At 34.0% G+C, this 16850-nt stretch overlaps 1 protein-coding gene across 1 annotated transcript; it reads left to right on the top strand.

Annotated features, from left to right (window-relative positions):
- The first annotated feature begins 5561 nt into the window (after positions 1 to 5561).
- On the top strand, positions 5562 to 14420 carry LOC145307492 (uncharacterized). The gene is made up of 12 exons (XM_080149948.1): positions 5562 to 5625; positions 7156 to 7220; positions 7561 to 7638; positions 8370 to 8432; positions 9990 to 10057; positions 10728 to 10755; positions 11336 to 11398; positions 11535 to 11594; positions 12114 to 12148; positions 12666 to 12759; positions 13633 to 13721; positions 14272 to 14420. Exons 1-12 carry the CDS (start codon positions 5563 to 5565, stop codon positions 14418 to 14420), a joined length of 855 nt encoding a protein of 284 aa, XP_080006074.1. The 5' UTR covers position 5562.
- Positions 14421 to 16850: the final 2430 nt, after the last annotated feature.

Below are 16850 nucleotides of genomic sequence, written 5' to 3'. Positions count from 1 at the left end.
CAGGGACCTATGAGAAGCTACCCTGTTAAGGAGAACCCGATCGGTCCAGCGGTTAGCAAGATCCTTTGACACACAGAAAAACATCTTTTTACTTTATCATAAGGATAAAACAAAAGCCATTGTTAAATTTTTATTTAATAGTATAAAAATCAAGAATATTTATAAAACTACAATGTTCTAATTTTAAAACTACAATGTTCTAATTGCATTTATGATCCCTTTATATGTGTGTAAGCCAAACTAAAATAGAAATTCCAACTTATGCAATTGTTACTTTTACTTGTCTCCTAGAGGGCCCCAAGCCAGGGATCTAAAGGGATAGCACAAATGATAATACACAAAATTTACCCCTACTGTAAATTAGAATTAGTGGTTGAAATGTTTAGAAAATTAACTAAATGAACCAACAAATCAAAATTCAATAAAGGTCCCCCAATGTCCCCTCCCTCCCTGGCCTCAAGCAGGTTTTATAATATGTTTTTTCTAGCCCGAGAATGTGGGGCCCAAAATACCTCATTATACTCAACTAATAATTTCACAAAAGAACTATGACAAAAAAACCATTGAGATGGCTGTTTTTGTCCCCTCCCCCCCCCCCCAATCTTTTGGGGTCATATAAATAATAAACTAATGTATGTTACAAGAAATTTTTATCTTAATTCTTTTACTGTTTTACAAACGACCTACCTACATCTTCAATAAGTACATTGATATTTTTTATCAAAAAGGGGATTTTCAATATTTTTGTTTCAAATTTGTACACCGTGTGGGGCCCATGCAGTTAGGAAATTTCTCTTTTAAAATCTGGTTTTATGCAACAGTCGGCTGATATCATACAGGGCCCCAACAGGGATCTAAAGGGATAAGACAATGGACAATAAATGAATATACATACCCAATGATGATATACAAAATTACTACTTCTGCAGTTTTAAAATATTTATTGAAAAGATTATTAGTTTGCATGTAACCAATCAAAATTATTAAAATACCTAAAATTTTAAAGCTTAAGAATAAGATATAGCGCTTATAATACTTTGGGTACCAGTTTCATTTACAGTCCAATGTCCCCTCCCTCCCTGGGGCCCCAAGCAGGTTTTAAAGTATATTTGCGCTTCATTGCCTAGACAATAGATTTATAACCATAGATGGGCTGTTAGACACGTTAATCTGTCAAACTTAAAAAGTAATATAGGGGGGTAAATTCAGGGGTCTAAAGGGATAAGACAATGGCCGATAATACACAATATTAGCCCTTCTTTATAATACAATTAGTGGTTGAGACATTTAGACACTCAAATAAATGAACCAACCAATCAAAGTTCATTAAAAGTCCCCAACGTTGTTAAGCCAATAAATAAGAAAACTTTTATTATAAGACTTTGGGGACTTGTGTAATAAAAAGCAAATGTCCCCTCTCTCCGTGGGGTTGAATGCTTATTTTTTTTTTGAAGAATCAGCTTTAAATATTCACATTTTTTGGATAAAGATTTGGATAAAGTTAAATTGTATCGTATTAAAATTTCTCCGTTTGTATAATGTGAAGAAAATGACAAAACAATATACGAGTATAGTCCCTTTCATGACGACGCCTCTTAAGGGGTGTTTTGTCGTATTTTCAAAGTAGCTTTTGAAGGGTAAGGTTAAGTTTGGTGATTGCCCTGCAGGGTTAGAGCCTCCCTGCTGGGGCTAGAAATAGGAGAAAATACAACAAAACGCCCCTTAAGAGGCGTTGTCATGAAAGGGACTATACCCAAATATACGTATAATACCCAGTCAATAATTAAAAGTTGAATTTCTTAGGATAAAGCTTGCTTTCTGAAAATTATAACGCCAAAAAATTTGGTTGCTCATATTATTAAAAAAATCGTATTTAAAAGAAATGTTTGTCTGCTAGAATTTTTTTAATATTTGATTGATAATTGGGCGAGTTTGAGCATCTAGACTTACTAGATCTATTCTTGATTCTAGTTAAATTGCCGCACCCATTTTTAAAAGCGAAGCTTTTCTATAATTAGGGTTGTTCCGTCCGTCCGTTCGGAACGGATTGCTCTTTTCGTTAACTTAGGCATGTTAGAGTTGTCCTATCAATTTTAAACTTTGCATGGTGATTCCTGTAATAGCTAGGCACAATTTAAAAAGCGTAGCAAATCTATAATCAACATAAGAATGTCAGTACGTCCATTTTAAACATGTTGATACTGATTCCTAGGACAACAAAGTACAATGTTATAAGCAAAGCATCTCTATAATCAAGTCCTAAAATGTGAGTATGTCCTGAAACATTATCCTATATTTCAGCAGTTTTTAACAAATTTACTTACACTTTTTTAGACTTTTATACTTTTAAATTCTGAGTTCTGACACTCTACTAGTCTTAATCTTCGTTCCTCCTACCGTTTCAGAGCTTCGCTTTTATGGATGTTGTCATCCTTGTTTAGTAGCAATCTCTATATACAATTCTGACTGTCAGTATGTCCTTTTGTCTTACCGTCCATCTACAATAAGACGTTAAAAATGGTTCTTACTGTTGCTATGTCAGATGCGCGATATAAATAGGTTGTGCATTTAAAGAGTTGTCTGATTGGTGTTACCATTCGATGTCTGAAGAAAAAATTTCTTTTACTTCTGTAATTTATGCAATATAACTTATGAATGGAACTTTTGAGTGTCTAATTGTGAATTATCTCATTTATTCTTGTAGATTTATTCTTGTAAAATTATGCTTTTTTTGTTGTAGCATCAAAAAATACTTTTTTTTGTGCTTGATAAGGGATTTTTAAAAGCAAAATTTAGGCCAATAAGTTGTAAATATCAGCATAATTTATGTTTTAAAGGTCGTGTATCCTTTTAAAACTTAAATGGTATATATGTATGATGCGGACAGACCTACATTTAAGGCTAGCTTCGCTCTGTAGCATTTATGAGTATTTATAAAAGTTTGCTTATTAGGGTGGGTCGATTTTGTACATTTTTATCTGAGACCAAAGCGAGAACTTGCACGGGATTTTTATAAGTATAATACACCTCTGGATGATTTTAAATTTATCTAAAGTCTAAAATTCGTTGGCTAACACACCCACAATTGTATAGCTATTTGTGAATATGGTTTCATGGTGCTCATAGAAAAGACGTTAATCAGGAACTTTTGTCCGTTTCAAAATATCTCGTTCCTAGCCTTAGATTGACCAAAAAACCTATCCAATTCTCATCAAAACCTAAGATTTAAGATTAATATTAAATCATCCAGAGGTGTATAAAAAAACGCTATGGTCCAAAAATGTCCAAAATCAACCCACCCTAATAGTCAATACTCAATTGAGCAATAAAGACATATTTTACGTGTGTTTTTTTCAAAGGGATAAGACAATAGCCAATAAATTTATGTACATCCCCAATGTTAATGCACAAAATTACCCTTTCTTCAGATTACAATTAGTGGTTGAAACGTATGAACACCCACTTTAATAAAGACTTATTTTATGCGTGTTTTTTTTCAGCAAACTTTTCCTGTGCATTATTGTACATCTTGGCTATTATACAGATTATTTGTAGGCCTTCTCATTAGGGATCTAATGGAATAAAACAATGGCCGATAAATTGATGTACATCCCCATTGTTAATGCACAAAATTACCCGTTCTGCGGCTTACAACTAGTGGTTGAATGAAGCATATGAATACTGAATTAAAAAACAAACCAATAAAATTTGTTAAAAGTCCCCAAAGTTGTTAATATAAAAATTTTAGGAACTTGTGTAGTAAATAGCCCACTGTCCCCTCTTTCTCAGCCTTCTAATTCAGCTCATAACTATGTACGGTAATAACATGTACGTTCAACCGTTTGGCAGCCAGTACACTAGTCTTTAAAGTACATATATTTGTTTTGTAGCAAAATATTATTCAAGTGCGTATATATCTGTATGTTTGTCTGTCTGTGTGTATGTCTAAATGTCTGTCTGTATTTTTGTTTGTTTTGTGTCTATCTTTCTGTCTGTCTGTCTGTTTGTTTGATTGTCTGTCTGCGTGTCTATCTGTGTGTCTGTTTGTTTGTCTGTGTGTCTGTCTATCCATCTGTCTGTTTGTTTGCCTGTATATCTGTGTGTCAATCTGTATGTCTGTCTGTTTGTCTGTGTGTCTGTAAATCCGTCTGTCTGTTTGTTTGCCTGTATGTCTGTTTATCTGTGTGTATGTCTATCTGTCTGACTGTGTGTCTGTCTGTGTGTGTGACTGTCTATCTGTCTGTCTGTCTGTTTGTTTGTCTTTCTGTATGTCTGTTTGTTTGTTTGCCTGTGTGTCTATCTATATGTCTGTCTGTGTGTCTGTCTATCCGTCTGTCTGTTTGTTTGTCTGTCTATCTGTCTGTCTGTTTGTTTGTCTGTGTAACTGTCTGTCTGTCTGCGTTCTATCTGTATGTTTGTCTGTTTATCTGTCTGTCTGTATGTGTGTCTATCTGTGTGTCTGTCTGTATATCTGTCTGTCATAAATATGTACGTTCTCAGCAATATTTTAGCATGAACTTAACTAGATCCAAAATGCAGGGAGGTAGGGAACATTGGGCTATTTTTTACACTAGTCTCCAATCTTTAAAAGTAATGATTTATTATTGAATTAACATCTTTGGAGACTTCTATTGAATTTTGATTAGTTCAATGTTCAAACATTTTAACCATAAATTGTAATTTACTAGGGATAGAATGTGAATCATCATTGGGGATGTATTACAATTTATCGGCAATTATCCCTTTAAATACCTGCAAAAATGTAAATAAATCACTCACTCATATTTCACAAACATATCAGTTTAGTTTTTCATCAAAACTTTGCTTTACAACATGTTTAACAATATTGACAGCAAAGCTTCTCAACAAAGCCCAAATTGTGTCAAAAATGATCCATGTGACGTAATAAAATTGAGGGATTATCCATCTATTTTCTAGGGTTTTTTCCCCAATTTTCCTCTTATTTCCCTCATTTTATTACGTCACATGGATAATTTTGACACAATTTGGGCTTTCTGAGCTTTTCCGTATTTAGGATCTTTCAGTCCGTCCGTCTGTCTGACAGTATTGTATAGCTCATATTCAGGGATCTAAAGGGATAAGACTATGGTCGAAAAAAGTATTAGAATAAGTGATGTATGATTACCTGGATCTTACACCAGATTTTTTATATTTTTATATTAATGTAAAACTGAAAGCGGACTAAATTAAAGATTTTACTCATTTCATCCACTTAAATTATAATAATTTACAAATAATTATTTTAGTTCTAAATTGATTTATATTAGTTAGTTATCTTACCGTATTATGGACAGCTTTCCACGGGTATTAGAATGAAATATTATGCCAATCAAACCAGTTTTGTTAGACCATAGGAGACGAAGGCCCAGTCTAACAAAACCGGTCTAAATTTTATGATTTTTATTAGAAGTTCATGGAAAATTGTCTGTAATTCGATTGTTAATTTTCAGTATAGCTGAGAACCGGTTCTAATCCAGCGGATATTTATAATTTTTAAATCCATACTGAAAATAGTATTAATTATATTCTGTTTAAGATATCATGTTAAGAATTTTAAAATTATTGTTTCTGATTTTATCTCAAGTTTATCTAGCTGACCTTCAAGTATGTATATATCTGTCTCTCTGTCTGTCTATCTGTCTCCTGTCTCTCTGTGTGTCTGTCCCTCTGTCTGTCTGTCCCTTTGTCTGTCTGTCTGTCTATCTGTCTGTATGTCTATATGTGTGTCTGTATGTGTTTCTGTCCGTGTGTCTGTTTGTCTTTCTGTCTATCTGTCCTGCCTGTCTGTTAATCTGTCTGTCTCTAGGTCTGTGTGTCTGTCTGTATGTAGGTATGTCTTGTCTGTCTTGTCTGTCTTGTCTGTTTGTCTGTCTTGTCTGTCTTGTCTGTTTGTCTGTCTTGTCTGTCTTGTCTGTTTGTCTGTCTTGTCTGTCTTGTCTGTCTTGTCTGTCTTGTCTGTCTTGTCTGTCTTGTCTGTCTTGTCTGTCTTGTCTGTCTTGTCTGTCTTGTCTGTCTTGTCTGTCTTGTCTGTCTTGTCTGTCTTGTCTGTCTTGTCTGTCTTGTCTGTCTTGTCTGTCTTGTCTGTCTTGTCTGTCTTGTCTGTCTTGTCTGTCTTGTCTGTCTTGTCTGTCTTGTCTGTCTTGTCTGTCTTGTCTGTCTTGTCTGTCTTGTCTGTCTTGTCTGTCTTGTCTGTCTTGTCTGTCTTGTCTGTCTTGTCTGTCTTGTCTGTCTTGTCTGTCTTGTCTGTCTTGTCTGTCTTGTCTGTCTTGTCTGTCTTGTCTGTCTTGTCTGTCTTGTCTGTCTTGTCTGTCTTGTCTGTCTTGTCTGTCTTGTCTGTCTTGTCTGTCTTGTCTGTCTTGTCTGTCTTGTCTGTCTTGTCTGTCTTGTCTGTCTTGTCTGTCTTGTCTGTCTTGTCTGTCTTGTCTGTCTTGTCTGTCTTGTCTGTCTTGTCTGTCTTGTCTGTCTTGTCTGTCTTGTCTGTCTTGTCTGTCTTGTCTGTCTTGTCTGTCTTGTCTGTCTTGTCTGTCTTGTCTGTCTTGTCTGTCTTGTCTGTCTTGTCTGTCTTGTCTGTCTTGTCTGTCTTGTCTGTCTTGTCTGTCTTGTCTGTCTTGTCTGTCTTGTCTGTCTTGTCTGTCTTGTCTGTCTTGTCTGTCTTGTCTGTCTTGTCTGTCTTGTCTGTCTTGTCTGTCTTGTCTGTCTTGTCTGTCTTGTCTGTCTTGTCTGTCTTGTCTGTCTTGTCTGTCTTGTCTGTCTTGTCTGTCTTGTCTGTCTTGTCTGTCTTGTCTGTCTTGTCTGTCTTGTCTGTCTTGTCTGTCTTGTCTGTCTTGTCTGTCTTGTCTGTCTTGTCTGTCTTGTCTTGTCTTGTCTATCTATCTATCTATCTATCTATCTATCTATCTATCTATCTATATATCTATCTATCTATCTATCTATCTATCTATCTATCTATCTATCTACCTATCTATCTATCTATCTATCTATCTATCTATCTATCTATCTATATATCTATCTATCTATCTATCTATCTATATATCTATCTATCTATCTTTATAATCTATTTATCTATCCATCTATCTATCTATCTATAAATCTATATATCTAACTATCTATCTATCTATCTATCTATCTATCTAGAAGACCGAGTGGACCAAGTGCAGAACCTTCACTGAGACAGACTGTGGAACTCAATATAAGTACTGGTAAGTTTTTTTCCAGTATGGCTTCCAAACCGATTAATATCCGCTGGGTTAGAACCGGTTCTAAAAAAATGAAAAACCATGCACAGCATCGTATTAAAGACAATTATCCGTGAATGTCAAAATAAAAATCATAATATTATTACCTTCACAAGACTGACTTTTTTCTGAACATTTTCTTTTCTACTCTAATAAAATGAAACTTATAGCGGGCAAAATTAACAATCCACCCCCTTTACCCCCTTCCCTCCTGATATATGAACAAACTGACCAATAAATTACCCTAATTGACGATATTTTCACCCTGTCATAATATCCATTTATATTGTACCTCTATTATAAGGCCAAATGTAAAAGATAGAAAGATTGGGACCAGATGTAAGAATGCCCTCAGAAAATACAAGAAACAAAAAAGTCAATGGTAAGTGGGATGTATATTATATATGCGACTATGCCCCTAGAGGGAGGGGGGAAGGGTTGAATTTGACAACCCAATTTGCAGGGCTGTCTGTCTGTCTGTCTCTCTATCTATCTATCTATTTATCTATCTATCTATCTATCTACCTATCTATCTATATCTGATTTTGCAGGGCTATGCTAGAAGCAGAAGATGCCAATGTGTACTAATGTGAAAATCCCAAAAGGCATTCAAATCGACGACCCACCGTAATAAAAATGTCCAAAATCGATCCATCATATTTATATATCATATGCAGGGCTGTCTGTCTGTCTGTCTGTCTCTCTATCTATCTATCTATCTATTTATCTATCTATCTATCTATCTACCTTTCTATCTATCTATCTATCTATCTATCTATCTATCTATCTATCTATCTATCTATCAATCTATCAATCTATCAATCTATCTATCTATCTATTTATCTATCTATCTATTTATCTATCTATCTATCTATCTATCTATCAATCTATCAATCTATCTATCTATCTATCTAACTATCTATCTATCTATCTATCTATCTATCTATCTATCTATCTATCTATCTACCTAACTATCTAACTATCTATCTATCTATCTATCTATCTATCTAACTATCTATCTATTTATCTATCTATCTATCTATCTATCTATCTATCTATCTATCTATCTAACTATCTATCTATCTATCTATCTAGTTATATCTGATTTTGCAGGGCTATGCTAGAAGCAGAAGATGCTTGTCCCAGAGCTGTTCAATGGAGAGCTTGCATGACCGAGTAATCTCTTTACACTATTAACAACACCATCTATGATACTTATCATCTTATAATTACCATTACCTCATATGGGCGGGAATTTCCTTTGATTTAAGTAATCATCTAGAGAATCCAGAGCATCATCCATGTGTAATGATACTCTGACACCAAAGGATATTAGGTTAAGTAACATCCATCATACAACCAACCCTATTAGTGGATGACATTTGTCAGTAAAGTCCCGTTTATTGGCCAAGGCATTCCCCATAATCTTATTTATGTTGTGCCCTAGAGATAGCAGCAGTAGAAACCATTTTTAAACGTCTTTAGTTGTGACGCGGTGTTATCCCAGGATTTGAGACTATCACCTCCCCAGCGACGAACAGATGCGCTATGTGTTGAGCCAGGATCGCGGGTTTATCATCTTATAAAGTATATATAAAAGTAATTAGGACCAACCAGTGTCAATTGATTGTATAGCATGACCCGGTAATACAATTGTATAAAGTAGTAAGCTTTTATGTTGTCTGTAGCAAAGGATCTTGAAAACGCTGAACCTACATGTTTTTCCTTTACAATGAAGGTTTTTAACTATTTTTAAGTATTTGTTAACTACTAAACTAAAAAAATTCTCTATATAAGAAAAGCCTAACATATGTTAAGGGGTGGTTTTAGGCTATTTTTCATCTAAATCTTTGGATGGTTTTTGGTTCTCCTATAAAATGTAGCTTTGCATAGGTCCTAGAAGGCATATTACTATTTTGGAGGATGGTATCTCCAAAGAGAAATTGCCCCTTTGGCTTATTGTTTCTTTTTAAAACTACTACTTCTCCCTTCCCCACCTTAAGGTCCCTTAGAGGCCTCTAGGGGCATAGCTGCTAGTATAATATATATTTACTAGCAGCTACAAACCTAGAGGCATTAGAATTTGAATTTCTATAAGGAATTTGAGGGGTGGGTATTTTTTCTTAGGAGGGTTGATTTTTCCCTTTCCAAATCAATTATAAACCTTCTCTGGACCTATGAGAAGTTTTACTGTAAATGAGAAACATTTCAGTTCAGCAGTTAGCAAGATCCTTTGCTAAACACAAGACATTTAGACATCCTGTTACTTTAGTAAAATCTCTATATAAGATTTAGCATAATGTTATTTATGAGTAAGTATAACAGCATTATTTTTCAACATAGCAACCTCTTCAGTCTAATTTTGGTTTGGAGACAAACTCTAGTTGGCTTTGTAAAGGAGAACCATATTGGTTGAGTGGCTAACAAGATGATTTAGTACACGCACACACACATACCTACTGTTACTAAAGAATAGAACTAATTTTCTGCACAGTTCCTATTTTCAAATATATTTTGGTAAACAGCGCACCCTCTTCAGTCTAATTCTAGTTTGGAGGAAGATAAAACCTGGCTCACTAAAGGAGAACCATATCAAGAAAACTGAAGCTAGCATTATATGGGAAAAACTTATCAGTTGAGGGGTTAGCGAAATAATTTGGCAAACTTGGACAGACAGGCATACATCCTGTTACTAAAGGATAGAACTATAAATGAAACTGTTGAAATATTCAGAACTTGGTCCCACAGAGAGGAGACTGATTATTGGTATCTGATTGATAGGCACAAATATGCAAAAGGGAAATTCATCTTTTTAATAGTTATTTATTGCGTGGTATTATGGAAAGCTTTTTGCGGATATTAAAACAAAAGGTTATTGTTAGTCACGGGGCAGAGAAAACTTGTTATCATTTTTATGATTATTTTATTATTTTTCTGTAACGTTTGCTATTCATGATTTATCAGTATGGCTGAAATATGGTTCTTATTCAGTGGATATTAATCAGTTTTGAAGCCATACTGCAAAACTTGTAATACATTATTCTAATATGACATTCATATCATTCGGGATACTTCGCCCATAAGTTTTTTTTTAATTTGCCTATTTTCTTGAGCTTCTTGAGTTACCAACTAAAAAATTATTTTATCCATCTGTCTGATTCTGTTTGCTTTACTTTAGTGTATGTTGTCATCCTTGTTGAAAGCAAAGCATTTCTATAATTAGGTACGTCATTAACAATAAGACTCTATAGTTGTTACCAGAATTGAAGCAGTTTTTAAACAAATTTACTTACAATTTTGTTTAGATTTTATACATTCATATTTTGCTTATTCAGTTTTGACACTACTATTATTAATGTTCATTTTTTCACACCATTTCAGAGCTTCCCTTTTTTTGATGTCATCATCGTTTTAATATTTATTATTAGTTTTATTTATTTATTAATATTTAAAAAGATGATTTAAAAGGGACCCTTGGATTTTATAAAGCACAAGCCAGGAATAAATATTTATGGAAGTACAGAAAATTTTACTGAGAAAACATTTTATTGAGAGACTTTTCTGAAAAAAAATGTATAGAACAGACAGAAAGACATATCTATATAAGGATAAAGTACTTTAGGGAAGGGAGGATGGGGACATTTATTAATTGTCCCCAAAGTTTTATGATAAATTTTCTTATTTGTTGATTGAAAAACATTGGAAACTTTTAATGATTGATGATTGGTTGGTTTATTAAGTTGAGCATCCAAATGTTTCAACCACTAATTGCAATCTACAGAAGGAGTAGTTTTGTGTATCATAACATTGTGGATGTACATCAATTTATCAGCCATTGTTCTATCCCTTTAGATCTCTGACTAAGAATTGATGTACATCCCCAATGAAATTATCCCCTTATGTAGATTACAATTATTGGTTGAAACAGAATTCAATAAAGTTGCTAAGCCAACAAATAAGAAAACGTTATCATAAGATGATAAGACATTTGTTTGGATACATTTTGATTAATTGTAATAAAGACCCTCACCCCCTTTAGTTGAATGCCCCTAGAGGCCACTTAATATTTTGCTGCAAAGTTGTGTGGAATATGGTGCTCAGCTGACTTCAATCAATTCTAAACAAGAACTTGATTGGTTAAGGTAATTATAATTGTAATGTAATTGTCCTATGGTCTTTAAACTTCTGATGATTTTTATACAATAGTAATGTATATTGGCCTGCCATTAATCAATTAGTCTGTGTATTGGCCTATCATATAATTTGTATAATTGTTAGGGGTTTGATAAACTCCTTCACAAATTACAAGTATGTCTGTGTTCAAATTGGACTTATCAGGTTAGTATTCTATTTGAAGAATTCATGAGTTATCAGGCTTAAGTCTTGACCCTACTTCTTCATACTAAACATGTTAAAAATGGTACCAAACAATGGTGGACATCTCCTCTACCCTTAAACACAGAGCTCTGATGAGCACAAATGGTAGACTATTTTGAATAAATATGAAGTTGATAAGTGTGAGGCCTGCAGAAGGGATGTGTATTGCAAATCAATTTACTTATTTGGGGATGCTTTTTTGACTTTCAGTAGATGGATGGATGGACAACAAGGGTGTGTATCCAACCCACCTGACACCTATGTTGTCTGTAATACACCCTCTTAAAGCTACACCTCCCTTGATTCTTGATCAGGGGGGTTGTATTTTTTGGTTTGCTTTGCACATCTCCCAGACAAATTCCCCCTGGCAAAAACATGTAAAATAGGAAAAACATTGGAATAACAATGTGATTTTTGGGGAATATTATGTGATTATGAGAAAAAATATTTCTTGGTTTTAACATTGAATTGTATGTTCAGGATGCACGGAAACTATCAGAATTGGACTGGCACAGGAAACTTTTCTCAATATTATTTTCTTGGCTGTTATTGAAGAGAATTAGCTTAGAGTTAATGTTAGGGATTCTTCAGAAAAACAGAAAAAGAGGAAAACAGAGAAAACAAAATGCAAACTTAAAAATCAATAGGACAATTCTAACATGTCTAAATTAAAGAAAGAGCTAACTGTTATTGATGGATTGGTTCTTATTATAGAAAAGCTTTGCTTTAAAAAACTCCAAATTAAAAAATTTACAGCAAAAATCTGTACACATACAACTAATAACATGACCATATTGATCTTCCACTGTTGAAAAATACTATTGGCTGATTTAGAGTGTGTCTGTTTTGGGCAAATGCATTCTCCCTTACTCTATCTATTAATGTAGCGCACCAGACATAGTAGCAGTAGAATTATTTTTAATGTCTTTAGTTATGATTCAGTGTTAAGTCAAGATTTGAACCTATTACCTCCCAACAAGCAGATACGCTACATGTTTAGTCGCGGCTAATTTGAGTCATGTTGCCAACTAGTTGATGAGGCTGAAGATCAGATGGCAACAGCATGGAGATGGTTGGATGGAACTACCATCACAGATTGGAAACTATTCTGGCATCAAAGAAATAAGTGAGTCCATTTTTTGTGCATGCAAAAAGCGGGGGGGGGGGGGTGACATTGGATTGTATTTTAATAGTACCTAAGGTTTTTGTAAACATGTTCTCTTAGAAACTTGAGAAATTTAAATGTTCTTGTGTAGGCTTCAGAATTTGTTAGTGACCAAAGTTTCCAACAAATAAATTTAAATGTTCTTGTGTAGGCTTCAGAATTGTTAGTGACCAAAGTTTCCAACCAATAAATTTAAATGTTCTTGTGTAGGCTTCAGAATTTGTTAGTGACCAAAGTTTCCAACAAATAAATTTAAATGTTCTTGTGTAGGCTTCAGAATTGTTAGTGACCAAAGTTTCCAACCAATAAATTTAAATGTTCTTGTGTAGGCTTCAGAATTTGTTAGTGACCAAAGTTTCCAACAAATAAATTTAAATGTTCTTGTGTAGGCTTCAGAATTGTTAGTGACCAAAGTTTCCAACCAATAAATTTAAATGTTCTTGTGTAGGCTTTAGAACTGTTAGTGACCAAAGTCTCGAACAAATAAATTGATCATGTTCTATAATTTGTTGGATATAAAACTTTGAGAATTCAAATATTCTTGGACAGAATTCACAACTTTTGGTATCCAATCTCCCCACCAATAAATTAAACTGAAAAAGTGGAAATTTTGTTTATTATAATTTGGGTGTATAGATAAACCAAATTGTCAACTGTCTTATCCATTAAGATTGCTCAACATTACCTTGTATTACCTAGGAATAAAGTAACAGAATTATTAAAAAATACTAGGCAAGGGTTGTGCAATCAAAAGGTTAGTTGTCAGTATTTAAAAGGATGAAAAATTAATTTTTTTTAGAGAGCTAAAGCGATATTAAAAAATATCCTATTCAGTAAAACCTTGGCAAAACCAGAAAACAAGGCTCGCTGGGAGCCAAATGATGGTTATGACACTGGCGAACAAGTTGATTTTGAATCTGAAGGTAATAATTAAATCTAAATTACCCAGTTTAGTTATAATCCTGGTATATATGTTGATTTTGAATCTGAAGGTAACAATAAAATCTAAATTACCCAGTCTAGTTATAATCCTGGTATACATGTTGATTTTAATCTAAATTACCCGGCCTAGTTATAATATTTATATGCATGATGATTTTGAATCTGAAGGTTATAGAAAATAAAATATAGATAAATTTGGTACCCAAAGTTTTTAGAAAGACTCTATCATTTGTTGGCCTGAAACTTTGGGAATCGTTGTTGGTTAATTTTTGCAATAACCATTAAAGTGTCCAATCTTCTTAATATTTAAATGAATTTTAAATAAAATGTGCTATGTGTTACTTTCTCAGGTTTTTTTTAGATTATATTGGATTATTCTATTAATGCTTGATTGGTTTGTGCAAACTAGCAGTATCCTAACTTTTCCACCATAACATTAATCTACCAAACTGAATTTTTGAATTTTATCATTCATTGTCTTATCCCTCAATATCCCTAATATTAATAAAGTAACCTGTCCTCCTAATCCAGTTTGCATGCGGTTGGACCATTTGGACAAACCTGCAGATCCTATATTTGGAGAGCTATATGATATGAACACAAACTGGACAACTGGAACCTCAGGAATGCTTTATATTTATCATGCTCTTCATTATTTTCCAATGCATTCAAAACTTTGAACAAATTCCCACACGTACAAATATTTTCCTACATGTTGAGATAATTTCCCACATGTGAAAACATATTACGGTCCTACCCCAAACGTAAGAGTCCCAAACGTCAGAGTGGACAAACGCAAGAGTCCCAAACGCAAGAGTCCCAAACGCAAGAGTCCCAAACGTCAGAGTGGGACAAACGTCAGAGTGGGACAAACGTCAGAGTGGACATTGCTTAAGTAAAACATCAGAGTCTATGCTATTTTAATTATATGACAAAAAATAGACAGTTAGGCCCCCTAGCCTGCCTAGCCGCGGGCGCTCGGCCCCCTAGCCTATAACCTAACCTAACCTAATCATAAAGAAAATGACTCTGGCTGCAGCACTCAGCACCCTGGCCTACCTAGCCGCAGCGCTCGGCCCCCTAGCCTGCCTAGCCGCGGGCGCTCGGCCCCCTAGCCTATAACCTAACCTAACCTAATCATAAAGAAAATGACTCTGGCTGCAGCACTCAGCACCCTGGCCTACCTAGCCGCAGCGCTTTAATGATTATAAAATCGAGACTCATACGTTTTACTTATAAAATGTCCACTCTGACGTTTGTCCCAAAAATCCTGCGTTTGTCCACTCTGACGTTTGTCCCACTCTGACGTTTGTCCCACTCTGACGTTTGGGACTCTTGCGTTTGTCCACTCTGATGTTTTTCCACTCTGACGTTTGGGACTCTTACGTTTGTGGTGGAACCCATATTACTGCACATATATAAATATTTACCAATATTGCTTCAAAACCAATCAATATCCGCTTAATTAGAACCAGTTCTCAGCCATACTGAAAAAATTATGTAATCTAGTTTACTATGTATTTAAAAATTTACAATCATAAGATTGAAACCTGTTTTGGGGCTGCAAAAACTGATTTTAATTTTATAACTGTACATTTTTATAACCGCGGAAAGGTGTTTATTATGCAATAAATAATTAAACACACCTCAAGAGACTAGTAAAGCATAATTTGAATCACAGGTGGATTACCATTCATCTGTAAGAAGGAGTGTAAACTTGGCTATGATCATGGAGATAGGAAGAATTATTAGAAATCTACATCCAACACAATCATACACAGCTCCATGGAATATGAGTTGGAAAACAGCGAAAGAACCTTAATTGAATAAATCCTAATTTTACAAAATAACTTTGAAATAAAAAACTTTAAACACACATGTTTTTTTAGTAGGGAAGCTCATCTTTAATTCACTTTGTCTGTTTGTATGTCTGTCAGTCTGTTAGTCCAAATCCTATGAAATCCTATTTGATTTGATATTTTAAATTCTAAAGTTACTATGGAGCCTACTGTATCTGTTCATCATCGGAAAAGTGATAGGTTCGAATCTTGGCCTAACACAACCTCATAATGAAAAATGGGTATGGTGTATGGCTTAAATATTTAAAAGAGTAGGGCCCATAAAAAAGTGCAACTCATTACCAAGCACAGTTAGGACTTCTCAGACAAAGATCATGCAATCAAAGGGTTGGTTGGTTTGATGTTTTTTATCCTAGTATCCAATCTTAATATTACATCATCTATGCATGTATTGTGTATATCTAACATCTAAAGTTTTCACACCAAAACAATTTTGTCTAAATGATAAACAAACAAGTATATGTTTAGTAAAGCAACACTAAGCTAATAATATTTCAGTTGAACAGAAGGTTTCACAGTATTGCAATTTTGTACGTCTTGCTTCTTGTGAATTAGATATTTTTTATTTTTTAAAGTGTTATTATATACTAGCAGCTGCGCACCTAGCATGCATGGGCTCTGTATACAAAGTGGTACGAAGGGAGCAGAAAAATGATTGCATTTGACTGGATTTTACACCCAACTTTACGGAACTACAAAAACAAATAACCCTCTTTATTTATCTATTTGTTATATACTAACTATCAAACAGTTAATACCTGGAGATCCATCTGTCCACAACCAAGTGTCCTCCTGTTCAACATCTGTACCACCAAGATGTACATAATTAGTAACTCCACTTAGTATATTATCTAAATAATAATATAACATGCAGATAAACATGATACTAGTTCTATTTGAAGTTTCAATTTTATTGGTTGGTATTTATGGATAATTGTATTGTTAATTTAGGCAAGATATATTTTTCCTATTAATTTCAAACTTGTCATGGTGATTCCTTTAAGAGTTAGGTATGTCTAAGAACATTTTTTGAATAAAATAATTATCTAGTTTTGCTAATTTTTGAAATTTTGTAACTTTTCATACAGTTTTGTTTAAATATATAGAAATATATTCTTTTTAAGTTCTGCCACTCTAGAAGCGCTTATGGTTGTTTGTCCTACCATGATATTAGATCTTCATTCTTTTATGAATTATCATCTTTTTTTATACAATTTCATTATTTTGTTTCATAATAGCAACTGTGTCCTA

This window comes from Acartia tonsa, chromosome 15, assembly GCF_053477335.1.
Source record: "Acartia tonsa isolate MP-2025a chromosome 15, ASM5347733v1, whole genome shotgun sequence".
In the NCBI taxonomy this organism is placed as follows: Eukaryota; Metazoa; Arthropoda; class Copepoda; order Calanoida; family Acartiidae; genus Acartia; species Acartia tonsa.
The sequence above is the reverse complement of the archived record's forward strand: the minus strand, read 5'-3'. Positions and strand labels throughout refer to the sequence as shown.